Source organism: Brienomyrus brachyistius, chromosome 11 (genome assembly GCF_023856365.1).
Source record: "Brienomyrus brachyistius isolate T26 chromosome 11, BBRACH_0.4, whole genome shotgun sequence".
Taxonomy (NCBI): domain Eukaryota; kingdom Metazoa; phylum Chordata; class Actinopteri; order Osteoglossiformes; family Mormyridae; genus Brienomyrus; species Brienomyrus brachyistius.
In genome coordinates, this window is record NC_064543.1 from 7,436,660 (window position 1) to 7,464,529 (window position 27,870).

Here is a 27,870-nt window from a genome sequence, read left to right on the forward strand (position 1 = left end):
ATTTCACAGTGAAGACAGGGTTGTATCATGTTATGTCTGTCCTGGAAATAGTTTAATCGCAAAGCAACTGACCTGCAAATGAGTGATAATAGCTTCAGTCAGTCCTATAGAAACAATTTCTGTTGTCTTAAAGAGACCCTGTGTGACAGAAAACGTGTTGCTCCTGTAGTTAAGGACTGGCAGCTGGTAATTCCTTGTTGAGGATGATGTATCTTGCCTCCACAGCGGCCCACATCGGCGTGGGCATCAGTGGACAGGAGGGCATGCAGGCCGTGCTGGCGTCAGACTACTCCTTCGCCCAATTCCGCTACCTGCAGCGCCTCCTGCTGGTCCACGGCCGCTGGTCCTACCTGCGCATGTGCCGCTTCCTTTGCTACTTTTTCTACAAGAACTTCGCTTTCACCCTGGTGCACTTCTGGTTTGGCTTCTTCTGCGGCTTCTCTGCACAGGTGAGGTCACTGACTGACAGTCACCCGTTGCATCCTAATATTGAGACAAGGTGTAACGTATGCAGCTATATAATAAAAGACATCGTTCGTGGAAAAATCTAAGCTTCGGTATTGATTATTGATTCATATTATACCTTCAGCTTAGGTATTGTTCAGCTGAGTGGAATACAGGTCTGTCTTATGCTCTCAGCTCATACTACGTACACAACCATGGCTGAATTCCTTAACTTCTGAAAAACTTGGCAAGATTGAATGGAATTACACATTTTTATTTGTGTAAGCATATCCATTACTGCTACAACCCCATATTTCTCCTTCTTTCGCTACAGACCGTATACGACCAGTGGTTTATCACACTCTTTAATATAGTCTACACATCCCTGCCAATTCTTGCTATGGGACTGTTTGATCAGGTATGCCTTACTACCTATTTGTTGTTCCAGTAAAGAGGAGAGATTGTTTGTGCATCTGTAGATCAATATTTTATTGAGTGCTTGAAGCTGTGTAGATACCTGTAAGAGGATATGGCATTACTAAGGAGTGTAGGGAATGTGATGTCAGACAGATGCATAGATCTTTCTGTTGATGTATCGATATACGTTAGATAGCATGTATCACACAGGTTTGAATGATTTGTTGTGAAATATGTCTACACCCTGGGGCTGGGAACCTCCTTTTAAAAAGGGCTTCGAAATTTAATAATATATCTGATATATCATTCGATGAAATTCGAATATTAAATATACAATTCTTGTACGAGTGCTGCCCTTCATCACACCGTAGTCAGTGTGCAAACAAGTATGAAAGGTGAAACCCGAAATCTACTGTTTTAAGTAAGGAAAACGATGAGCAGGCAGTAATATATAATAATAAGGGCTGTGAATTGAGTAAAAAAATTTACGAATTAATCTCACAGTGTGATTAATCGCGATTATTTGCGCTTAATCTTAAAACGTATTGTCATAAATATTTATACACTGAATCCCCGGATGAATGTAGAATGAACATAAAGGGGTATACAACTAGGAAGGAATATTATAGGTCTCTGTTAAATGCTATCCGCGTGTTAATCTCCGATTTGTGTAGCAAAATCCCGCATGTGTCAACGCGATCAAAAAAAAGAAAAGCATTATGACTTAAAAATTAATGCAACATGTTAACCCTATCCTTGCAGGATAGTTTCACCCATTCTAGTTAGTTGGATTAATTTACAGAAATCTGCTGCTAGTGGCAGATGCCTTATTCTACATCAAGAGACAAGGACTGTTAAGCAAAACAAAAATGAATAAATGTGTTTTAGATGATCAGTAGTCTACATGAATCTTCAAAAATTCAAAAGCCATTGGATATGTAAATGTTTTTGTATTTCGAATTTTATTCAAATAACAAAGTTCGACCTCCCAGGCCTGATGTATACACTGGTTAATATCCCAAAGGATGTGAACGAGCAGAACAGTCTCCGGCACCCCAAGCTGTATGAGCTGGGCCAGCTGAACGTGCTGTTCAACAAGCGTCAGTTCTTCATGTGCACCCTGCACGGCATCTACACCTCCTTCGTGCTGTTCTTCATTCCCTACGGGGCCTTCTCCAGCAACGTCAGGGATGATGGCTCCCACATCGCAGACCAGCAGTCATTTGCCGTCACCATAGCGACATCCCTGGTGATCGTTGTAAGCGTCCAGGTGAGCACACGCTACTCGGCTGGGGTGATGTTACTGCAGCTCTTGGGGTTTGCATCGTGCTGCATCTCCACCTACATGTGCCTTGTTTAACCACTAGGGGTGTGCATCTCCATCACTTATGCACCCTACTGCTCACACTAATGCAGTCAATGCATTTCGTTTACGATAAATATGAAGCAATTAATGCGATACAATGTGATTCACCCCTATTGCGATGCATTGAGATTTGATGCGATTTCATTCAACGCGATGTGATTCAACTCAACATGATGCGATGCGGAAGAATATGATGCGATGCAATTCAATATTGTAGAGATAGAGAAACAGTTTAGAGAGAGGGAATCAGTTTAAATATAAAATTATTGGTCAAAAATTATTGGTCACATTGTTAAATAAAGGAATAAGCCCTCGACCAAATAATTATATATTAATTAATCAGATTTTACCAAATCGGTTGATTCAAACTTGCCCTCTCTATTAACCGGCGGGTTCCAGCGGTTTTGGTTGGCAGAAGCAGCAGTTAGCACCCTTGAGCAAAGTACTTAACCTGAATCGCCGCACTAAAATATTCAGAGGTGCAAACAGTTTTTTTTAGACCGTTAAAAATTGCCAGTGGGAAAAGGGGTCAGCTAAGAGTTTACATGTAACAGCTTGAAAATGAAAATCCCTGTTTTGTCCTTGAAGGCCTGAAAAGTAACCACCTCTTCTGGATGCGTTTTTCTCCAGATTGGACTCGACACTAATTACTGGACTGCTGTGAATCATTTCTATGTGTGGGGGAGCCTGACTATTTACTTCTCTATATTGTTCGCTATGCACAGTAATGGTATTTTCACTATATTCCCAAGCCACTTCCCTTTTGTTGGTAAGTTGCATTTCTAATATTTTAACTTTCAGCTAAGATACAGTACAGGCCAAAAGTTTGGACACACCTTCTCATTCAATGTGTTGTCTTTATTTTCATTACCATTTACGTTGGTAGATTCTCACTGAAGGCATCAAAACTATGAATGAACACATGTGGAGTTATGTACTTAACAAAAAAAGGTGAAATAATTGAAAACATGTTTTATATTCTAGTTTCTTCAAAATAGCCACCATTTGCTCTGATTACTGCTTTGCACACTCTTGGCATTTTCTCAATGAGCTTCAAGATGTAGTCACCTGAAATGGTTTTCCAACAGTCTTGAAGGAGTTTCCAGAGGTGTTTAGCACTTGTTGGCCCTTTTACCTTCACTCTGCGGTCCAGGTCACCCCAAACCATCTCCATTGGGTTCAGGTCCGGTGACTATAGAGGCCAGATCATCTGCCACAGCACTCCATCACTCTCCTTCTTGGTCAAATAGCCCTTACACAGCCTGGAGGTGTGTTTGGGGTCATTGTCCTGTTGAAAAATAAATGATCGTCCAACTAAACGCAAACCGGATGGGATGGCATGTCGCTGCAGGATGCTGTGGTAGCCATGCTGGTTCAGTGTGCCTTCAATTTTGAATAAATCCTCAACAGTGTCACCAGCAAAACACCCCCACACCATCACACCTCCTCCTCCATGCTTCACAGTGGGAACCAGGCATGTGGAATCCATCCGTTCACCTTTTCTGCGTCTCACAAAGACACGGCGGTTGGAACCAAAGATCTCAAATTTGGACTCATCAGACCAAAGCACAGATTTCCACTGGTCTAATGTCCATTCCTTGTGTTGCTTGGGCCAAACAAATCTCTTCTGCTTGTTGCCTCTCCTTAGCAGTGGTTTCCTGGCAGCTATTTGACCATGAAGGCCTGATTCGCGCAGTCTCCTCTTAACAGTTGTTCTAGAGATGGGTCTGCTGCTAGAACTCTGTGTGGCTTTTATCTGGTCTCTGATCTGAACTGCTGATAACTTGCGATTTCTGAGGCTGGTGACTCGGATGAACTTGTCTTCAGAAGCAGAGGTTGCTCTTGGTCTTCCTTTCCTGGGTCGGTCCTCATCTGTGCCAGTTTCGTTGTAGCGCTTGATGGTTTTTGCGACTCCACTTGGGGACATAATTAAAGTTTTTGCAATTTTCCGGACTGACTGACCTTCATTTCTTAAAGAAAATGATGGCCACTCGTTTTTCTTTAGTTAGCTGATTGGTCCTTGCCAAAATATGAATTTTAACAGTTGTCCAAAAGGGCTGTCGGCTGTGTAGTAACCTGACCTCTGCACAACACAACTGATGGTCCCAACCCCATTGATAAAGCAAGAAATTCCACTAATTAACCCTGATAAGGCACACCTGTGAAGTGAAAACCATTTCAGGTGACTACATCTTGAAGCTCATCGAGAGAATGCCAAGAGTGTGCAAAGCAGTAATCAGAGCAAAGGGTGGCTATTTTGAAGAAACTAGAATATAAAACATGTTTTCAGTTATTTCACCTTTTTTTGTTAAGTACATAACTCCACATGTGTTCATTCATAGTTTTGATGCCTTCAGTGAGAATCTACCAACGTAAATGGTAATGAAAATAAAGAAAACACATTGAATGAGAAGGTGTGTCCAAACTTTTGGCCTGTACTGTATATTCTCTTAAAATTTTGCTGCTCTTAAGATGATCTCTACAAAGGATTTATAATGATCTCAGGTGCTCTTGAGCTACGTGTTGGTTGATGTCAATGTATTAAGGGTTTTTTTTGGTGTCCTCAGTGTTTGAGTTCCAAATTGTGCTAGCTGACCCCAGCTTTGCTATGATTGGCTCCCAGGCACTGCACGCAACACCCTGACCCAGACGGGCGTCTGGTTGGTTATTCTCCTCACCACTACAGTGTGTGTCATGCCTGTTCTGGCTGTGCGATTCCTGAGAACTGATCTCTACCCAACTATGACTGACAAGGTACGATGCAGCGCGTTTTCTATGCGCACAGAGGAAGCATGGCGCATAACCGCGGGACGCAAGCAATGCGAGAATTAAATGCGGACTGGAAACAACCACCTTTAACTGTTGAGAAGAGCCACAAATGTTAAAGCGTCCATGAATGTTATTCTGCAAAATGCTTTTTGGAAAATTTTCTCTAAATGTATGTTCTTGCACTTCACTGATTTTTGTTTTGGAATTCTAAAAAAACTATTTGCACAGCAATTTACACAGTCAAACAAAATACGATAAAAATCCCTGTTTCTTTGAGTGAGATTTACTGCCAGCTTTGACCATGTTGTTTTTCACTTTCTTCACATTTTGGCGTTTCCTGCCACACTGACATTTTTCTGGGCTTCTTAGCATATTTTCACTTTGACTTCCAGGTGCGCCACACTCAGCAGGCCAGCAGGAGGCAGCGTCCACAGGAGCAGAACCTGAAGCGCGTGCGGCGGACCAGCTCGCGCCGGTCGGCCTACGCCTTCTCCCACCAGGAAGGCTACGGGGAGCTGATCACGTCGGGGAGGAACATGAAGGTGGCCGTTCCCGTCTTCAGTCTTCTGAGGAAGAGGGGGGAGCCGGCCACTGGCGCTACTGTGGTGCCCTGGAGCAGTGGCTCAGGAACCAGGGAAGGCGAGAACACGCAGGGCCAGTAAGGGAGCACTCACACCCCTGGAGGCGCCATCCAGATGGAAACACTGACTCCAGCTCAGTTTCTGAGGAGTATTTGGGCAGTACTTTAACTCCTTCTGGCCACTGTGTTTTTACTATTGCAAGTGCTGCACAAATAGCCCAGCATCCCTTTTTAAAGGCAGCATTTGAACCAGGTGTTGCACTGTAAAATACTGGCAAGATTATTGCCACACTCTCAAAACAATGCGTTTTTAGTACAGTGAATGGTGTCATACTGGTGGTTCTCCTACGCGAGGCTAAATGGCCATAAAGTGTGTGCGGCCAGTTCAGTTTTATTTGGTCATGTGACCACTGGTGTGACATTTTTGCTGGGTATTGCAGTTGGCAGACAGCAGAGTGTACTGTAAATAATTTTCACCAACCTCAGCTAATGAGCTACAGTTGTCAGACTGGGTACTTCAGGGGAACACACTAAACATCTGGAAAGACTTAAGAGTTAAGTCGTTACAACCGAAAGTTAGAGGATACCACTTAAAGAAGGCCTCTTTCAGCACAACTAATATAATAAATTGCCTTTGTAAACATTTTTATCTTCAAAAATACACAATTTTGTCAGCTTTTGCAGATGGCCAGTGTTGTCGGCGTAAAATTTTTACTCCATGCCAATCGGTTTGGCTTGCTGCTTCCTGCCTCCTACCCCGGTGATAAATGAACAATCGGCGAGTATCATTACGGTGCACAGAGATCCGAATCAGCAAAAACGCAAGAAGGATCTCGAAGGGACTGCAGGCTGCTTCAAGACACGCCTTCAGCTGATTCCCGAAAGCTCCTGGGAAAGTCACTGGAAAGTCCCACTGTGTGAACATCGGTGAGAAGCTGCTCCCTGCACGTGTGTGTGGGGGTGGGGGGGGGGGGGGTTCATATGCTGCGTGTCACTGCATCACATGGGGAAAGTCATTTTTTACCCTGTACTATGAGCCTTACTAAAGAGCATAGATCTCCGCCTGTGAGTATCTCACATGTGACGATGGCTTATTCTCTCAGTGTTTTACAAAGCATTGTGTAACGTTCTGTTGCCCTGATACTGTCCCTTGTGAACGGAAAATGTCAGCTAATTGCAGATTGACCATTGATTGTACATACCTGCATGGGTTTATATATTTATACATAAAGTGCCACTTTTTATAACATGATGGAAAATGTATGTAATTTCTTTATTTTTTTTTAAATGATTTATTTGAACTGAGGCCTTCCCTGTTTAAATGGAATATATGTGTGTATAATCAGAATTCACATCCCTGTGTTTATTTGCCTCCACAAGCCGTAGAGATGTTCACCTCCCGTCACACGTACACCCTGGGTAAAGGCTCTACTACTGTAAATCTGCCTGTCTCAGCCCCACAGTTGCTCCTCTTCAGGTAAACACAACTCCTGCCATCATCGCACTTCGCCTGGGACTATTTACAGATTTACAGATCTCCTCCTCGCCTTTTTTGGATTTTTTATTTTTTTTTTAATTCCTCTTGTGCAATAGTGCTCTGACTCATTCGATGACTCATTCAGCCTCTGATAAAGTCACATCTCTAACATGCTTTTTAAGCCACGCCGTTTCAGACGTGACCTGATTTTCTACCGCGCCACGTGGTCAGTGAACCGCGAGAACTTCCAGCGATGCCTGCGTTTTCTAACCGCCTGTCATACTCAGGGTCACCTCTCTTAACTGCGGAAGGAAGCCAGGGTACCTGGATGGAACCCCACATGGCCTACAATACGCATGCACAGAGGTTTTTGGTCCGATGACAGTGTATCATTTTGGGCCCTCAACCCAGACCAATCCAGCTGTGTGAACATTTTTGGGGCCCCAGTCTGTCGGGGGCCCATGGGGTCGCCCTAACTTTCCCCCAAGTATGGAGCCTACCCCAGAAGCTACAGGGGCATGACAGGGACTAAGCAAGGATGCCGACCCATCGCAGGGCACATACACACACACACACACTATTTGGTAATTGACCTCAGCATGTTTTTTGGACTGTGGGGAGAAACCAAAATACCAATGGAAAACCCCGCAATGACATGGGGAGAACATGCAAACATCACACACATGGAACCATGGCAGAGACTAGAACCCAAGTACCAGACACATCAGAGCTAACCACTGTGCAAACACGCTGCTACATAAGAAATGCTATTCAACACATCAGCTTATAAACTGAATTAAAATAAAAGTCTTGGTGCTCCCATTAACAGTGCTTGGCACACAGCCTCACCTGGGACCTCATTTATCAAACTTAATGTGAAGTTCAGTGTGAAAGTATATGCACACCAAAAGCCACAAAACAGCGTGCGTAAACAATAAAAGGTCTGATTTATTAAACCTGGCAAACATGTGTAGGGCTGCACCTAAAAATTATTTTTTGTGTTGATTAAAGTCGACTATGACTAATTTGTGGAATAACCAAATAAAAATTGACTACTATGTTAAAAACAATAATTAAATACCAAATGCAAAAATTTAACACCATCAGCATGTCAACAATTTATTGTCTAATTACAAGGTACAACAAGGCATGCATACTAAAAACCTTTCCAAATGAATTGAAATAATTCCAGTAAACAACTAAAGGGCTGATAGCAAAAGTAGGGCAATTAAACAGATGTAGTGCAGTTGAAGCAACTTGTAAGCTTTGACTGGATATCAGTCCAGTCAGGGCTGTTTCCAGAAAGCTACTGATCCTAGTGAATGACAAGCAAGATAACAAAGATAGGTGCAGAACAAGTGAAATCTATGAGTATTTCCCATAACTTAGTGTCATGCGAGGCATCCTCTCCTGCTGGAAATTGTATGTCGTTGTAAGCATGATGCAACAGAAATGTGATCAACGCACAGATTTGGACACAGCAGCCTCGCTGAGGCCATGTGTATCACTGATGGCCTGCAGGAGTCCACCAGTGGTGTAGAAACTGCACATATGTGAGGTAAGGTATGGAGCGTGCGCTGACACCCACCACACGATGAACCACCAGCCGTGTGGCGGGCGATACCTCATTTTTTTTCCCCAATGCCTGGATTACCAATCCCCCACATTTTCTCTGAAAGTGTATTTCTATATGAATTGTTTATTGTTTACCATCAGGGAACCACACAAGAAAACTATCTGCAGTGACACTTCTCCCACGACGGAAGGAGCTCCAGGCGTTGTTGATTTGCTGACCAGAGGTGGCGAGATGGGACATAGGTCTCGAGGAGCCTTTTTATGAAGATGAGTGCCAGCCCGTTGATGCACCAAGCACTTGAACTTAATGCGAGCGCCAATAGGGAGCCACTGAAGAGAAACAAGGAGAGGTGTCACATGAAAACGTTTAGTCTGAATGAATATTAAACATGCTGCCATGTTTTGAATCATGATCATCTATAGTGGACTGACAGCACAAACCGGTAGACCTGCCAGCAGAAAGTTCCAATAGTCTAATCATTAGTGACAAGTGCCTGGGCTAGGAGCTGAACTGCATACTCAGAAAGAAAAGACCTGATCTTCTTGATGTTCTACAGGGTAAACCTGTAAGATTGGGACAATGCTCTTATGTGCTCAGCAGAAGATAATTGGTCGTGTGTCATTAACTCTAGTTTCCTGGTAGACCTTGAATAATCAAGTCATTATGAATTGTAGTGCTGGCAGGGAAGACGAGAAGCTCATTCTGAGAGAGATTAAGTGGAGGTGATGGTCCCTCATCCAGGCTGCGATTTCAACTTAGCGTGGACCGACAGAGACTATGGTGTCGTCAAGAATGAAGATCAAGTAGATCTGGATGTCATCAGCATAGCAGTGGTAGTAGAAGCCATGTGACTGGATCATCTGGCCTAGACAGGAAACATACACAGAGAAGAGGTGAGAACCAAGATCAGGGCCTTGGGGAACACCGCTTGTTACCTGATGTGATTTGGACACATCTGTACCTTAAGCCACCTGTCAGTTACGAGGTATTAGTCAAACCAGCACTGAGCAGTCACTCTGATGCCAACCAGCATAGAGTCACCATGATGGCAAGTTACGAAAGGGTAGCCAGAAGACTTAAGGGGGGCATTAAAAGTGGAATTAAGGATTAGTTCTGGGATTGGGTAGACTGGAGGAAATAAGAAAGTATGCAATACTGAGTTCTCTTACCCACAAGCTATCCATCACACATAGTGATGGGGCCCAAGGCTTCCATTGACCCTGCCGTGTTTCCAAGCGAATCATGAATTGACCCAGACCATCGAGCTATTACACATGTCAATTTCATATTAGCATCATAGATAATTTGTGTACTAATAGAATTACACTCCTTTTTACTGACAAACTCTTCATTACCAATAAGTGGCCATATTGCATTGGGAATACAGTTGATTGGTCCAGGGATTTACATTAGGGAACCCGGACTGAAAATTTAGCTTTTATACGCTTCCCTGTTCAGGGACAGCATATGGAAACATACCAACTGAGATCGTGCCCAATGCAATCTGGACTTCAATCGCTTAGTGGAATTAGTGCCAATTACTAACAATCCATGGGAAGAGGTGATAAGACTTGGCAGCTGAAATAGCTAATTAAATTCTCCTAGGCAACTACATAGTCTCTGGGTTACAAATGAACAGAAAATCGATAAATCCCACTTAACGTTTTACACTTACTGTTTGTCACGTCATACGTGATAAATGTAGCAACATGAGTTATTTGCAGGCGTACGATCAATCACCTGGTTTTCCTGCATTTTCCTGCTTTTCCTACTTCATCCAAAATACTGTAGACACAGTTTTTGTAAACATACAGGTTTTCCCATCTAATATTGTTGAATAAATCCCGGGTTTTGGCTGAGAAGTTGCGTATGTACATTTTGGGGTTCTTTTAGTGCGTAGCTACTGGCCGCCATAATGGCACTGAGCCTATTTGTATGATAGAGACAGGGGACGTATTGAGTTAGACAAGCTGTTCAAACCTCACTAGCTCAAACTCACTAAAAGCACCGTTATGGAAGAGAACCTTCCATATGTTGTGCCTTGACATTCTGTGCTCCCTGCAGAACATAAGTGCCTACCTCCATAAGATTCATAAAGTATAGTGTCATCACAGCTCCGCTCCGTTTCCTTCCAAGATATCATTTATACAGGCAATTTACCGTGATCTAACTATCATCAAGAATCTCTGTAACCAAAGTTTAATTTACCTCAGTGCTGGGACACGTAAGTCTTGGGCTAGTTTGTTGGTTAAATAGGCCTGTCTCTTTGTATTGGCGGATAACACCTATGCGGTAGGTCACAAGTAACGAGGAAACCTTTAAGAACATAGTTTCTTCGGGTGCTAGACATCTACACATCAGGCGAAAGCGCTTTAAATCATATATTTGCATCTCTATTGCTCTTCCACTAGTAGTTATAGTTCATTATTGTGACCAGAAGGTGGCACCAAATTTCAAAGTATAGTCTAAAAAAAATTCAAAATCAAGCGAAAAGTTAGTTGGATAACTCTTAAGTGCTTTGTGGAGAATATAAATAAAGCTATCTTTTTTTTACCAGTTATACTTTAAAAAATGGCTTCAGATACACGCTTTTTCTTTTTTAAGCGGGCTGTAATATTTAAAGCTCAATTACTGTAATTTATATTTGTAAAATAAATCCTGCGTGTGTTACCTTTATACAATAATGAACGGGGCAACGTTTTTGTTTGAAGACCGTATGGAAGTCGGTCTAACGCGGTGTTTGAATTACGCCGAACTTGTGTCTGTTTTCGGCCGCGGACGGCATGTGAATCACGTGGTTCCACTATTTATAGAGGTAAAACTAGCTACCGAAACCCGAAGGGGGCACCTTGACGTCAAGGTCACTATGGACCATAAAATCTGCATTTACGCGTATCTGTATTGACAAAAAACCCACCACGGGGCCCCACGGGGGTCATTTACATTAACAGAAGACACACTGGACCGAGGTTAGTGAGATTTGAAATGCTTCCTTGTCGCTGTTAAACTTTTTTTCTTACTACTCCAAGTTGCTCGAGGTTCTGTTTGTGATAAACATCAGAAAATACTGAAGTTGAAAAAAGAGATAATTAAATTGCCACTCATTTTTTCCCCCCACTAACATTAAATCACAGTTTCCATGTATTTCGCTGCAAAACCTTCGCCTTTTTGAAATATTTTTCATTCTACTATAAAATTCTTATCTTTACTAAGCCCGTTAATGTTTTCTGCAGCAGACTTTATGTGTAGATATGATCTAAGTGCATATTCCAGGCTGAAGTAGAGTAGAGTTTCTTGGCTCCGTGTCACCCTGCTACAGTCGTCACATTTCCAGTTCTCGCGAATCTGGAGTGACCCACATGACTGGCTGGCACTGTGTCCTGGAGAACTATAGTGTCACACTGCAGTTCCTGGGCCTGTGAGCCGACAGTGTGCGCAGGGTGACTGGGACAGCTTTCTGCCTGAGAAAATATGCCTTTTGACATCTGATTGCGAGCTCCGTCTCAGATATCGCGCCTCTCCTGTAGCACACCTGCACCTGTAAAGAGCAGGACAGACGCATGAAACATGTCCTCCCTGCTGCGATGTGTGTCCTGCTGCTCGGTGCCCTTGCTACATCCCGGTGCCTTGCAGAGGACCTCTGGAATAAGATACTTCAGAACTTTCCCCGTCCTGTGGAACCAGCAAGCTTCCAAAGGTATGGAACAGATACCCTTGGCAAATACCCTGTTTATTCCATTTTCGGTATGAAGTCTTCCTGCTGAGTGCTGTTTACTTTCATTCCACTTCTTTGTGTTTATTTCAAAAGTTTATTAACAAATGTTGTCTAGATCTTGAACAAGTTAAATCAGTATAAAGCGTAACAGAGAATTTTGAAAAGTTGTGGATGATGTTAATTTAACGCTGTGGGATTAGACCCCCACCCCATCCACGGAGAAACTGGCTGCTGCTTGCTGGTGTTTACTTAAGTTTATATTCAAGAGAGGTCGCATAAAGGTGACAGCCACATTCCAGCCTTTTGTGTTTTTTTTTCGTTCTGGTCCAGAGCACCGTTGTGTCGTAGGAACCTTGAGGCAAGGTCACAGCCCTTCCGCCTGTGTGAGACTCCCGGTCTGTCTCTAGATCCTCCGCACGTTAGTTAAGGACAGGGACTTGTAAGCTGGCCAGGCAGGGGAGGCCCGGTCCGGGGCTGTGGGAGGGGCAGGCTGCCAAGCAGCTGCTAATAATGTCTAGCTGGCGCTGGAAGTTCACCATGCCAATTAAGGACAGATATGTGAAACTGGACCCTGCATGGAATATATCAGCAGGCTGAGCGAGGCCTGTGAAACAGGGATTGCGTTCGTCTTGTCGTCTTTTGCTGTACTTTTTTTGAGGTAGAGCTTAAAACAAGAAGCGTTTTAGAGCAGGTGGTGGAAGACTTTGTTTTGGAACCATTCTTCTACATTTAGCGCTTCTTTATATTGTGAACCCACCCCCAGCTTTTGAGTGGTTTCTTCCAATTCAGTGTTTGCTGTCCACACAGCACCCCCCCCCCCCCCCATCATCATGGTATAGTCAAGTACTACTTCCATTCAGTCATTCTTTAGATAATCTGGGTTCGCTGCTGTGGTGGAATGGAGTTGTGACCTTTTGCTGTTGCAGTCAAGATTCAGGAAGTGACTCGTTACTGAATGGGGCTATTAGTAACTGCCATCTAATCTTCAGTGTCATCTTCCCAAATACACTGGTATTTCTTGGTAGGTGGGCCTCAGAGTGGGACCTTAGTATGAACGTTGCCACGTGTCTGCTTCCCAGGTGTTCGATACTCAGACGTCCTTGTGGGCATCCCCAAGGAAATCTTCAAGAATGAGCGGAGAGTGGCGGTGTCCCCGGCCGGCGTGCAGGCGCTGGTCAAGCAGGGCTTCAGGGTGCAGGTGGAGACAGGAGCTGGGGAGGAGTCAAAGTTCTCGGATGAGCATTACAGGGAAGCTGGAGCCACCATAGTTGACACGCAGAGTAGCTTCGATTCAGATCTTGTCCTGAAGGTGAGTATTATGTGCATCTAGTTTGACATAATTAAAGTGTGACATTGCTCGAGATAAAAGGATTCCCATGTGGATCCATCCATCCATCCATTCATCCCTCTCACCAGCATGTCCTCTAGCCCCACTGGGGGAATTCCAAGACAATTGCAGGCCAGCCAAAAGATATAATTTCTCTAGCGTGTCCTGGATCTGCCCCGGGATTTCCTCCTGGTTGGACGTGCCCGAAACACCTCCGCAAAGAGCCGTCCAGGAGGCATCCTAGATCGATGCCCGAACCACCTCAACTGACTCCTTTTGATGCAGAGGAGCAGCGACTTTGAGCTCCTCCTGAATCTCTGAGCCCCTCACCCCATCTCTAAGGCTGAGCCCAAACACCCTACAAAGGAAAAGCATTTCTGCCGCTTGTATCTGCAATCTTATTCTTCTGGTCACTACACAAAACCCGTTAGGTGAGGGTAGGAACGTAGATTGATTGGTAAGTCGAAAGCTGCGCTAATCCACCTGTCGATCTCCATTGTACCCTCATTCTTAAACAAGACCCTGAGATACATAAACTTCTCCATTTGAGGGAGGCTGGAACTCAACCCCATCCTGGAGGGGGCAGTACACCCTCTGACTCCCAGGATTCTCATGGCCCAATCAGTAGTCAGCGTCTTGATCCCTCACACGTCCTGTTCCCTGTGTCTGAGTGGCTCCCTTCAGGGCGCAGGCCTTCCTGTCCAGGTTGCAGGACACAGAGGAGAAGGACAACCGTTATCCTCAGGACTGTCCAGCTACTAAAGTCTCAATGTCAGTGATTTGGCGTCACATTAAAGGAACTTTTAATCGAAGTTTTTAATGGAGCTTTATCAGAACACACAGCATTACGTTTGCCTAACAGAGGTGCGCCTTACCTTTTATGTGTGTCCTTTTTATTCTGTATTTATTGTCATGTGTGAATGGCTGCTGTGCTACCTCATGCACCTTTTTAATTGCCCCTTGGGGATAAATTGAATTGAATTGAATTGAATTGAGACAAGTCAAGATGAGATCAGACGAAACTACGCCAGTGTATGCTGGAGGTTACTGCTCTTTGAAGTCAACAGGAAAACATATGCAAAAGGCAAAGATGAGATCCTGAGGTCACCAAGGTGAACACCCTACACCCCTTGACTGTGCTGAAACATACTATCCATAGAAATTATGAACTAAATCGGTGACAAAGTGCAGCCCTTTCAAAGTCCAGCACCCACCAAAAGCAAGTCCCGTTTGTTGCAGACAATGTGAACCAAACCATTGCTTCAGTTATGCAGGGTCTTAATGGCTGGTAATAGACCCACGTGGGTCTGTAATGGAAATATCTTTATGTTTTCATTTTGCCTCTGGTTGCAGGTACGAGCACCAGTGTTTAATGACGCCATGGGGAGGCACGAGGCTGAATTGCTCAGGCCCAGGTCCACGCTCGTGAGCTTCATCTACCCAGCACAAAATTCTGACCTCATGGAGCAGCTCTCCGGCCAGAAGTGTACCGTCCTGGCCATGGACCAGGTGCCGAGGGTCACAATAGCTCAAGGTTACGATGCACTGAGCTCCATGGCCAACATTGCAGGGTGAGATAATGTATCTTTATGGGAGGACCAGCAGGAGATGCCGCCTGACATAGTTACATCTCCAGAATGTTTGTGCAGGTTTCCCCAGGCACTCCAGTCCAAAAACGTGTGATCTGATGAGTCAATGTCTCTAAATTGCCCATATTGTTTGAGCGAGTGCCCAGCCTTGGACTTGCATCTCATCCAGGGTATCTTGAGCCCTGTGCCTCCAGGGATAGGTTTCAGGTGTGACCCCCTACTGCATACATTGTTATGGATAGATGGAAGATTGCTGCCTTGATTGGGCTTTATTTTGTTTAGGTACAAGGCTGTTGTCCTGGCAGCCAATCATTTTGGAAGATTTTTCACTGGCCAGATCACTGCTGCTGGGAAAGTACCACCAGCCAAGGTATGGACCCTCCACTCCTGTGTCACGTCTAACCGTAATGTGGGATCATGCACAGGAACCTCTATAACATCAAAGGCAAATTCGGATTATCACTGTGTCTGGAGCACGTATGAGGTTGAGATCTTGGTCAATTTGTCACTTTATGTTGGCATCTTGGTCTCTTTCTGTTGACCCCTTGGTCCCTCTGTGCAGGTCCTGGTGATCGGTGGTGGGGTTGCAGGTCTGGCTGCAGCTGGAGCTGCCAAATCGATGGGTGCCATTGTGAGGGGATTTGACACCAGGTGACCAAGGCGTGACTTTTTTGAACTACCTTGCAAACAAGGTTTCCCCTCTTCTGAGTATGTACTGTGCTTCATATTCCTGCTCCCAGACCTGCTGCCCTGGAGCAGTTTAAGTCATTTGGGGCGGAGCCCCTGGAGGTGGATATGAAGGAATCTGGGGAGGGCGTCGGCGGCTACGCCAAGGAGATGTCCAAGGAGTTCATCGAGGCAGAGATGGTGCTGTTCGCCAAACAGTGTAAAGACGTGGACATCATCATTAGCACTGCGCTCATTCCAGGTGAGCACCACGACGCATCATGACACCATCCATTCCTCTCCCAACGGCATGCTCCACGTCTGACATTCCCCTCCCGCAGGAAAGAGAGCTCCCGTCCTTATCAAGACCGAAATGGTTGAGTCCATGAAAGATGGTTCCGTGGTGGTAGATCTAGCTGCTGAGGCTGGGGGCAACATAGAGACCACAAAGCCTGGAGAGCTGTACGTTCACAAGGTGAGCATCTCTTAAATATCTCCTCATATCTGGCAGGAAGAAGGAGAGGAGTGAGATCTGGAGGATGTGGTTGCAAGTTGTCTGCATTGTGTGACTTTTTTTTCGTCTATTGTCAGGGCGTGACACACGTTGGGTACACAGATTTGCCAAGTCGGATGGCCACGCAAGCCAGCTCACTGTACTCAAATAATATTTTGAAGTTACTGAAGGCCATCAGTCCCGACAAGGAATACTTTTACTTTGAGCCCAAGGATGATTTTGATTATGGAACAGTTGACCATGTCATTCGGGGCACTGTGGTCATGAAGGTAGGTCTGCTGTGTTTTTACAGCAGGGGGCGACATTAAGTCCCTTTTTCAACTATAAAATTCCTTGTCGGTTTGCCCACCTCAAGCCCTGTTTCTCTTTGTTTCTGAATGGGCTAAACCATCCAAACCGCAAAATGTGCTTCTTTTATTACCAAAACAAGGCAACTGGCAAGGCACCTGGGAATGTAGTTATAACTCAGAAAACAGAAATTAATAATACATTAACTGTTTTTAAATGTAATTTTCAATTATTTTTATTGTACTTTAATGTGTTAATTATGTTTTCCAAGCAAGCTCCCCACTGTGAAACAATGATAGATAATGGGATTGTCTAACAGCCTGTGCTAGATGAACAGGAATAATGTTCTGAAATGTCTTCTGAATTTAATGACTTTGTTTTGATGTTGCACTTTCTAGGATGGCAAAAATCTTTTCCCATCTCCATTGCCAAAGACTTCCCCTCCCCCAGCGCCGCTCAAACAGAAAACGGTGGCAGAACTCGAAGCCGAGAAGCTGGCTGAGATCTCCCCCTTCAGGCGAACAATGACGTCTGCCTGCATCTACACGGCAGGTCGGTGGTGCTGCGCCCACCCTCCGCCGCCAGGGCCTGTGTGCAGGGTCGGTAAATAGCGTCATAATGCCCATGTGGTCTCAGTAACTGGGGCCTGGAGGGGGATCCTCAAGAAAGCCAGATACTGCTGTTTCTAAATCGTTTGGTCTCTAGGTACTTTCTTGTTTTTTAGGACCAGGCATCCAGGTTTTTTTTTTTTTTTTGCTGTTCACCTTGACTGTGGGTATGAAAAAGTAAACAAAATACAAAATGTACACGTGATGTTGTTGTTAGATGCAGCTCGCAGAGAGCACTGCCAGGCCAATTTTGGCCCTTGTTAGGAACCTCAGGGTCCAGGACAGGAGACGGGGCTCACGCTTAGGCCCCCTCCTCTGCTCCCCAGGTCTCTCCGGAGTGCTTGGACTTGGTGTTGTCTCCCCCAACGCTGCCTTTACACAGATGGTGACCACATTCGGCCTGGCCGGGATCGTGGGCTACCACACCGTCTGGGGGGTCACCCCTGCCCTGCACTCTCCGCTGATGTCTGTTACCAATGCCATCTCAGGTCAGGGACTGCGCTCCCGTGTGTGTGTGTGTGTGAGAGTCTGTGTGTGTGGATTAGGTTTATATTACATTGTGGGGTCCTGCACAATGTGATGAAATTTTGTTATTTTGACGTTATGGGGACCATTTCTGAGATCTCCACAAAGATATGTGAATGTAGTCAAAAAGGGAAAAATGCCAAAAGTATTGCGTTTTGTTTGATTACTTATGGTTAAGGTTAGGGCTGGGTAGAGGGTGGTCGTCATTAGAGTTTCCCCCATAGAAATGAATGGAGAGTCCCCACAAAGAATCAATTGCAAACCTGTGTGTGTGCATTTGATTTGGATGCAGACGAATAAATTTGAAAGGCCACATTTCTCTCTGCAGGCCTGACTGCGGTGGGTGGTTTGGCACTAATGGGTGGGGGTCTCACCCCCTCCAGCATCCCGGAGACCCTGGCCCTGTTGGCAGCCTTCGTCTCCTCCATAAACATTGCGGGTAAGTGTCCCCTGCAGGGCTGACAGCCTTACTGCGAGGCCTGCCGCGTTTCCCAGCCATTTGCTTAGGTTATCAGCACACTACACTTTCACTCTCTTCACATGTGACTCCACACCATGTGACCGCATATCATGTGACTCCATTGTGTATCTCCGTCTCATGTCCCCACATAAAGTATAGTACCTCCATATCACATATCTTGCCTTTTGTCACTGTCTGCCTACAGGGGGCTTCCTCATCACTCAGAGGATGCTGGACATGTTCAAAAGGCCCACAGACCCCCCCGAGTATAACTACCTGTACGCCATCCCTGGCGCTGCCTTCGTAGGTGGATACGGCGCTAGCATGCTGGGAGGCTACAGCATCGAGCAGGTGGGATAATACATCAATAGGTAAAAGAGTGACACAGCTGACCAGAAACATGGATTCAGTGGAGTAAATACTGTATGTGAGTAACAGACATGAGACAGGTAGTGATGGCTGTGCGTCCCCCTCTGCAGATGATGTATCTCGGCTCTGGGCTGTGCTGCGTGGGGGCGCTGGCGGGTCTGTCCGCACAGGGCACCTCCAGGCTGGGAAACGCCCTCGGCATCATCGGAGTGACTGGGGGCCTCGCCGCCACCCTGGGGGCCCTCAAACCCTCCCCCGAGCTGCTGTCTCAGATGTCCCTGGCAATGGCCAGTGGGGGAACGATCGGTGGGTACAGCGGCTGTTTGATTCGCTGCCGCCCGACGACGGTCAGGTGTTTAAACTGCTGTCATTATTGAAAACTGAAATTTTAAAGCAGGACAACATCAAAGGACAGACCTGACACTTTATCACTGCACACTTAAGGAAAACCTCAAAATCGCAAGACATCGCTGGATTACATTAACGATGCCTCAGATATGAGCACGACCAGTCAGACTGATTAAATGCGGCATTCAGCGACATCGTAGTAAACAGTCAGTGCAAATTTCACAGGCATTTATGGCATTTCTACATTCATAAGGGTTACATTACATTAAAAACTTAAAGATAGGGGATAAAAGAGGGCATTACCACTCGTAATGCTTTAAAAGCTCAGTTAATCTCCTGCCTTCAATGTATTTAGGTCATAAATATCACAGCCTTTGATGTTAATCTCGTAATTTTCTTGCTGTTCTTGTTCCTAGGAATGATGAAAGATGGAAAATACTATATTTTAGCATTAATCACCTGGGTTGGCCTGCAGTGTAGCTGATGTAACAAATGAGCATTTAATTCTCTGATGAATGTAAGCAGCTGGTAGAAATCAGTGGGTGCCCACAGATACCTTCAGATGATTAAGCCTAGTGCGTTCTTACACTTTATGATGTTTGCATTTGCCTTAAGTCCACATCGTATGCCGGTCTGTGGCCTTTGATGTTTGTAATTCTCTGTCATGTTCATTGCTAATTGAGTGTCTTCACCATGCACTGTGTGGTAATATAGTAGTAATCTTCAAAGCAGTGTCTTTAAGGAAGTTTTTGTACCTACCACTTTAGGGATGTGTTACAACATAAAGGTAAAAAAAATAAAAATAATAACGACAAAGGTGAAGATGTGGAGGAGAGATGGCGTGTTGGAGACGAGTATTTTATACCTTCAGACTCCGTGTTTCTTATCTTAAGAGGCTGTACGTTGAGAGGCAGGTGACTTTTTGTGTTTACGTAGCTGGCAGGAACGGAAAGGAACACATTTTTTTATCTTACTGCTTGGCTTGTCTTCTCCACTTAATCAGGGGCCTGAAAGAGGTTCTCCTGGAGAACCAGGCAAAAAACGTTTATTTTTTTTTTATATTGATTAAAACTTTGATTTGTCGGGAAGAGGAGGTTGACAAAGTCACACCCCAAACATGTGATGTCACCTTAAAGCCTCTTAAAGGAACAGCATGACTTAATAGAGCCGCATGTATTGTATGAAAGATATCAGCAAGAACATAATGTCTTCTACGGAGGACGCACCTTAACTAGTATTGTGTCATTGTCCAGCAGAGTCCAGTTTAGGGTCTGGTACAATGGAAACTTTACATTTTTTTATTTTTTATTGGGTTTTCCAAGTCGACTGACTTTTTAAAAGCAGGAATTCATGCACCAAAGTGTACTGTATGCACAGCAAAAAATGTTCAGTATCACTGGACAGTGTTTTCCAAACCGCTCCTCCAGGAACCCCAGTCCAAATTTTTCTTTCCAATATAGACCTGTTTGGTCTCGGATAACAGGAAGCTTAAAAGACGCTTTACATTTACATGTGGACTGGCTTTTTAAAACTGGGACTTAACATGCCAGAATATTCTCTATATTAGAAAATGTTCAGTTTCATAGAACACAGTTCTTCCCAACCCAGCGCTCAGGGACCCCCAGACAGTCCATGGTTTTTCACAAAAATGTGGATTGTCTATTAGAGAGCTGGGAGGGAGCAAAAACATGGACCATCTAGGGGTCCCAGTGGACCGGGTTTGGAAATCATAGGATATTTGGAAATTCAAATGCATTTACCTATTTTTTTCCCTTGTCCCTATGCTAAGTAATTATAATTCTGTCATTCTGTTTTATTGTTCTGGTCGTCAGGCCTGACAGTCGCCAAACGCATTGAGATCTCCGACCTGCCCCAGCTGGTAGCTGCCTTCCACAGCCTGGTGGGACTGGCAGCTGTGCTCACCTGCATTGCCGAGTTCATGATCGAGCACCCCCACCTGGACACGCACCCTGCCGCCAACATGGTGAAGACTGTGGCCTACCTGGGCACCTACATCGGGGGTGTCACCTTCAGCGGCTCCCTGGTGGCATATGGCAAGCTTCAGGGTGCGTTTCTCTCCACAGCTAGCCAGCTTTCATAACTGCACATCCAGTAGAGGGCGACAGTGAGGATGGGAGCACAGGGCAGGGACACCTTGGATGGGGTGCTGGTCTGTTGCAGGGCAGACAGACAATCACACGTTCTGGGAATTTTAGAGCCAATAATATCTATGTGCTTTCGATAACTGTGCAAATTATCAGGTTAATACAAACAAATTAGTTTGTATATATAGTTACAGTGCTGTTTAAAGGGCAAGTAAAACCCATTTCTTTAACGGATTGAGTTCAAATCAAGATCGAGTCCAGTGGGGGGGCAAGTCCGAGACATGAACGAGTCCAATTTGAGAAAAACAAAAGTTCAGTTCTAGGCCATAAATCTAAAGTCAAAGACCATAAACTGAAAATTTAAACAAATAGCTCACATTTTTATATTTAAATGATTTTACTTTAAATGGCCACCAACTAAGAAACAATTGTTTTCAGCTAAAAAGTATTTGTCAAACAGAAATACAATAGAATCCCACCTCCACTACATCCTGTAGCAATTATTAATTACATGCTTACAAAACTCCATCCTGCTGAACTGTGGCTAAAACTGATTAAGATTCGGTGCATAAAACAATACAAAGTTATTTTGAACTTATTAACGTTTCGCAGTTTCTTAAAACTTCACGTAATATAGATAAAGTATTCACACGATGTTCAGCGGCAGGTGTGTTATGTGTGATATTGCTATGACTGGGAGTCTGCACACTACAATGACATGTTACTTTTGATAATAACAAGTGCTGTGAGCTTTACAGCTCCTGTGTCAGAACAATGGCTGGTTTGATTCCTGCTCTCAGCAGATCAATCGCATCACCATTAGGCCCTTGAGTAAGACCTTCAGATATAATTACTGCAGGTGTTCTGAACACTGGATGAAGCTGTGATGTGAGATCTGATACCTCACTTCACTCTCAACTGTGTCTCTCTGGAGACCAAGGTGGGCGCTGTGAAAAAGGGATTAATTAGGTAAAACAATAATTATTATTACGGGATATTGGCTTACTAGCTGGATAGCTATCACTGGAGTGCTATATCCCTGCCGGCCCCTTGAGGATGGGCTCCCCCTTTGAGTCTGGTCCCTCCCAAGGTTTCTTCCTTCTAGGGAGTTTTTCCTTGCCACTGTCGCCTATGGCTTACTCACTGGGGGCTTAGGGTGAGGATGCTGTAAAGCGCTTTGAGACAATGTAATGTTGTGATAATGCGCTATATAAAAATAAATTTGTTGTTATTGTTGTTATATAAAACAAATGTCGGCTGGACATTTACTACAACTGAGCTTGCTAGAAGTATGTACCTGTCTGTGTGTTTCCTTTCCAGAAGTGGGTAGAAATTCGCACCTCAGTAATTGACGATAATCATGAGTGTTCAAGTGTTAGTGAACATCGAGCAATAATTCACTCGAGTGCATGACAAAACCAAATCAATTCATATGTGGACTCGAGACTGTACTCAAGTTCCACAACTCCATGTGTTTATATATTCGTTTTGCTCTGTTTTAACTGCTTACGGTAGGAGAGGCCTGAGTTGAATGTTATTGATTTGTGAGAAGTCAAATCTGGAAAATTTCTGTGATTTTATTGGCAGTCCTACGCTCTTCAATTGGGCTGAAAAGGTCAGTTGTATTAAAAAAAACCTGTAAAGGAAAGTCTGAGATTGCGAGCTCAGAAAGATGGCTTGAAACAATGTTCATGTAATTTCCGGGACCCCAGAGGAAATAACAAAGTAATTTTTCTACGAAGAGCAGACTTTGGAATGCCTCTAGGTATTTGGTCTTCCAGTCTGATGACTGACTTGGGTTTTTATGACAAATTTGGGTCATATTAGTGGGATCGATAATGCAAAGCAGACCTTCTGGTGCATCTCCACGCTGTTGTCTGTTATCAATACCGGCCCTCGCGGAGTTCCCCTTTCCTGGGAAACGCGCACATGTAGGCCGATTGAAATTCCATCACTGATCTTGAGTCTTGAGGGCCACATCTCCCCCGCTTTCATCTCCTACCGTGTGTTTTGAGATCCTTGTCTTGTGCTTATGCCTCTAGGCATCCTGGACTCAGCCCCACTGATGCTTCCTGGCCGGCACATGCTGAACGCTGGTCTGATGGCGGCCTCCGTGGGTGGCCTGGTGCCCTACATGCTGAGCTCCAGCTACGCAACGGGCATGAGCTGCCTGGTAGGCGTGTCTGGGCTCTCTACCATCATGGTAAGACCGCGGGAGGTTCTCCGAAATACTTTACATCTTTCTCATAAACATGTTTTCCTAGAACATTAAAATGCAGTAAGGTGGTGTGTGTACCTTGTGGTATTCAGCCGTTGATGGAGATAAACAAAGTCCCAGGTTCTACAGACTGGGCCATCAGAGATTCAGCGTCTTCAGAGCATGTACCGGGGCACCTCTGCCAGCAGGACCTGGGTCGGGTCCGTAGATGCCTATGGATGGAGATCCTGGAGCTGGCAGTCCACTTTGTTTGCTAGAGCTTGTTCTGACTGAGCTGTTTAATTATCCTTGAATGCACTCTAAATTGAGTGAACCAAATGTTTTTAAATCTGTCATTGCTTAAAGTCCTGTCCTAGCCAATGTGCCATGCTGTCCTCAGGGTGTCACTCTGACTGCGGCCATCGGGGGTGCCGACATGCCTGTGGTCATCACAGTTCTCAACAGCTATTCGGGTTGGGCGCTATGCGCGGAGGGCTTCCTGCTGGACAATAACCTCATGACCATCGTTGGGGCACTCATTGGCTCTTCTGGCGCCATCTTGTCGTACATTATGTGTGTGGTGAGTGCATTCACTCCAGGATAGTGCATCTTCGCTGAGAATGGGGGAAGCCTTGGCGCGTGAACTGTGACACTAACTACGCATCTCAATACAGGCCATGAATCGCTCCCTTCCCAACGTGATTCTGGGAGGGTATGGCACAACGTCCACGGCCGGTGGGAAGCCAATGGAGATTGTGGGCACTCATACGGAGGTCAATGTGGATCAGTCCATTGAGATGATTAAAGAAGCAAACAGCATCATCATCACGCCTGGTAAGAGACCTAACCAGAAAGCTTCTGTCATGTTCAACCAGGATGGTGGTGGAGAGATGACAAAGTACTCTGTGACCACTAGGCGGGAGTATTTTCAAGCGCAAACGCTTTGTGTTTCACTCAAGTGCGTGATGAATATATGGGTAAATCCGTCACATGCAGCCTGCAAAAATGGTCAGAGATGGTCAAAGCGGATGTCAAAGCCAGATGATCGTTTTCAGAACTGCATGATTAATGTGGGTGCTGTTTGCGGTGGCATCCTGAAACAGCAGTTGGTCGAGGTTTCCTCTATTAGTGCTGCTTCGGTTCCTTTTGGTTGTTTTTAATAAGAGGGAAGAATTAGACAGCGGAGAAGCCCCTCGTGGAAAGTTCACAAGCGAAAGTTCAAGTGCACAGCAGGAAACATGTGGCTCAAGTTTGCTTTTCTTGCTCTTGTTTGTAACAACACTGCAAAAGAGTCAGGGCCAGTTCAAACGTGTTGAATCAATTAGCGAAGGGAGGCAGCTGAAGGAAAGACCTAAAGCGTCAATCCCAGTTTTCTGCTTTATCACGGAAAGAGCGCAGCAAGGCACAAGCAGCTCATTACAAACAGGGAATGGAGAAATGGAAGGATATGGCTGCTTCACTGGCAGGTGACTGCCCCAAGGGGATCTCCTTAAGAATTAACCTGCCGTTCCCCCTGTATCTGGCAGTAGTGGTCACCCTGACAAAGTGAGCAGTTAGCATCTTGCACGCAAGCTTGCGTAAGGCTTTGGATATGTTGCCATCAAGGATTGGGGACAGGAAAAGTCTAGAAACAATTCATGAAGAGAGGCGCTCCGATTGGGCTGCATGTGTTTATATATGACCATGTTATTTGCTGTATTTTAACAGCATTCAGAGTGTAGATATTTGATCAGGACTATGACAGTGCTTGCATTCTGCCCTAGATGTAGGTAAACACAAAATCAGTGCAGATCCAGAACCACAAAACAGAACTCTTTAAACGTGGCCAAAAATTAATATTATTTGCGGAAAATTGCAGTATAAACACTATAATTATTTTTCTTCTTTCCAAAAATCTAAATCAGCTGAATGTGGAGACATGAAAGAGATATTTCCAGTTCCAACTCAAAATCAGAGTAAAATGCAACCAACTTGCAGCTCTGGTGACGGCATGTCAGTGCAATAATATGTGGTCTAAAATGTATTGAATGCTTTATGACCACATGTAAATACAAAATATTAAGCAGTTGTGGAAAATAAATGGATGGATGGAAGGATGGATGGATGGTCATAATTATACACAAGTGTAACAAACTCCTTCTGACATTCTGATAGGCTGGGGTTTGTGTGCTGCCAAGGCTCAGTATCCAATCGCTGACATGGTGAAGATGCTCAGAGAGCAGGGGAAGACGGTCAGGTAGGATGGCTGGTAAAATAAACACTGGGAAGATCTGAGAAAGATTCTATGACCGATTACAAGAAAAAATGTGATCAGAAACATCCCGTTTTACTGAAATTGATATTTTCAGGTCTTTGACCACAGCTTGATATATTTTATGCCCGTGCCGTTTAAGGCATGTAGTCGCATATGACAGACATTTTTATACTTTCACACTACAGATTCAAACCAAGAATCACTACTTTGTGCCATCATAATTTATAAGTAAGGGCGTTAAAATACTCTGTTATAAAATTAGATGGTGCTTGTTCAGTTCACAAAGTGATTAATGACTTTTTTATGTGCAGAATATTTGTCCAGATTTATGTAAGAAAATTATCGAAGTGAGACAAAAGCTTTGGAAAAGCTCCTATGAATATAACAAACAAACGCTGTATCTATGGGCTGGACCACATCTACCAGACTACGCGTGACGTCAAAGGTATTCTTGGCCTCACTATCAGTAATGTTGTGGAACTGAATGTGGCCTTTTTTGACCCAGGTTTGGCATTCACCCCGTAGCTGGTCGCATGCCGGGCCAGCTGAATGTGCTTCTGGCCGAGGCAGGAGTCCCGTACGATGTCGTGCTGGAGATGGACGAGATCAACGAAGACTTTCCAGGTTGACAGAATAAGCTTGTGTCTCGCACTCTCTCACGGACCCAGAAAGGGCAGAAAAACAGATCGGCTGGGATGGCTGTAGTGTCTCATTTTTGACAAGCTGCACGGCCCCGTGCAGAAATTAGTGCAAGCATTTCAGATAAACGGGGTTTTTCATGTGGAGCGAACCAGCAGAAAAACAACTCTAATACTTGTATTATCCAGGCACATTTTCAGGTTAAAGTCGTGTAATTCAGATTACACATGTGAGGCCAGCAGGCAGCTGAATATTAAGGTAGTTTGGAGTGAACTGCCCTGCAGTGTAAAGCTTACATGTGGTTTCATTCATGTTGCATACAGCTAGCTGGGTGACGGTAAATCGCTGCCTCTTGGCTGTTTCTCTTTGATTGTGCCTGTTGGGGTCCTAAGTTACTGCAGCTCCGTCGAGATTAAAGGTCTCTTTTGTTGGTGCAGAAACGGATCTCGCACTGGTCATCGGTGCAAATGACACTGTAAACTCGGCGGCCCAGGAAGACCCCAACTCCATCATAGCAGGCATGCCCGTGCTGGAAGTCTGGAAGTCCAAGCAGGTAAAGGACTGGCAACCCTTCTCAGCTTGAGTGATTAAGTTGTTCCTTAATTACAATGCTCTGGTCAGCGGCCGATTTCAGGGGAGCTGGTGCCAACCTGGCAACCCCACTGGCTCTGATACTGGCCCTATTGTCATTAATACAGGTACCCATCGTAACTGCTATTAGACAATCATTCACCTATCATTCCTTACATCCTCTCCATCAGAAGATTGTGGCTATTCACTGCTCAGAAAACAGCATAATAACATTTTTAATAAATGCACTGAACAAAGTGTGTAGTACCGCTCAGTAATATGCAACACAGAGCTGGTACAATCTGACAGCATCTTGCCTAAGTGCACCGAATTAACGGTTACCATCCTCCTGACACAGGTGATCGTGATGAAGCGCACACTCGGAGTGGGATATGCTGCGGTGGACAACCCCATTTTCTACAAAGCCAACACCGCCATGCTGCTTGGAGATGCCAAGAAGACCTGCGATAGCCTGCAGGCCAAAATCAGAGAGGCCTACTACTAGGCGCTGGACTGACTCCAAGTCAATTATACATTTATATATATATTTATTTCCCTTTTCTTGATCACATGTTGATTTATGGCAGTGTTAAGCTGATTCCAATATGCAAGTTTTAAATGTAATAAACTTAACTTCTCCTGATGCTGTATGCCTGTCTCTGTAAGCCACAAAAATATGGGGACCTTGTAGGGCAGGAATCGAACTCACAACCCTAGCGGTGTGGAACCACTGCGCTGCGCTCTGATCCAGAGAAAATCAGATAGACGACGAGGAAAAAGACGATACCTCCGAGTCATTAAACATGCATGAGGACACAGCAGGCAGCATTGCTGATGACCTACCTACTTCACTATTTTATCATCCATCTTCTGTAACCGCTTATCCTATTCAGGATCGGGGAGGGTCCGGAGCCTATCCTGGAGGCTACGGGGGCAAGGCAGCGAACGACCCAGGATGGGGTGCCAGCCCATTGCAGGGCACACTCACTATTATTTATCATACATTTCATTAATCTATTATACTGAAGGGCAACGTCGTGGATTAATAAGGGGTATCTACTTTATAC

The 27,870-nt window shown here is 44.8% G+C and overlaps 2 protein-coding genes across 4 annotated transcripts in view; both read left to right on the top strand.

Annotated features, from left to right (window-relative positions):
* The window catches only part of atp8b4 (ATPase phospholipid transporting 8B4), a 31,871-nt gene extending 25,330 nt beyond the window's left edge, over positions 1-6,541 (top strand). For all 3 annotated transcript variants that reach the window (XM_048969286.1, XM_048969287.1, XM_048969285.1), the window contains 6 exons: positions 226-449; positions 779-862; positions 1,886-2,131; positions 2,858-2,996; positions 4,851-4,981; positions 5,389-6,541. In XM_048969286.1, the coding sequence (XP_048825243.1) occupies positions 226-449; positions 779-862; positions 1,886-2,131; positions 2,858-2,996; positions 4,851-4,981; positions 5,389-5,658 (1,094 nt within the window). In that variant the 3' untranslated portion in view covers positions 5,659-6,541. The remainder of the gene's footprint in view (positions 1-225; positions 450-778; positions 863-1,885; positions 2,132-2,857; positions 2,997-4,850; positions 4,982-5,388) is intronic.
* A 4,917-nt stretch (positions 6,542-11,458) lies between these two features.
* LOC125704016 (NAD(P) transhydrogenase, mitochondrial-like) lies at positions 11,459-27,446 on the top strand. The gene is made up of 22 exons (XM_048969289.1): positions 11,459-11,598; positions 12,157-12,326; positions 13,424-13,653; positions 15,025-15,242; positions 15,543-15,630; positions 15,823-15,911; positions 16,001-16,188; positions 16,268-16,401; positions 16,518-16,709; positions 17,127-17,280; positions 17,663-17,824; positions 18,190-18,300; positions 18,527-18,672; positions 18,801-18,996; positions 20,871-21,104; positions 23,186-23,346; positions 23,741-23,920; positions 24,015-24,174; positions 25,495-25,576; positions 26,100-26,218; positions 26,671-26,786; positions 27,162-27,446. Exons 2-22 carry the CDS (start codon positions 12,197-12,199, stop codon positions 27,306-27,308), a joined length of 3,237 nt encoding a protein of 1,078 aa, XP_048825246.1. The 5' UTR covers positions 11,459-11,598; positions 12,157-12,196; the 3' UTR covers positions 27,309-27,446.
* The last annotated feature ends 424 nt before the right edge of the window (positions 27,447-27,870 follow it).

Coding starts and splice junctions, on each gene's coding strand:
- LOC125704016 (XM_048969289.1), top strand. CDS start 12,197: ATGTCCTCCCTGCTGCGATGTGTGTCCTGCTGCTCGGTGCCCTTGCTA. Junction 23,921..24,014: donor TGTCGTACATTATGTGTGTG/GTGAGTGCATTC, acceptor ATCTCAATACAG/GCCATGAATCGCTCCCTTCC. Junction 24,175..25,494: donor CAGCATCATCATCACGCCTG/GTAAGAGACCTA, acceptor ACATTCTGATAG/GCTGGGGTTTGTGTGCTGCC.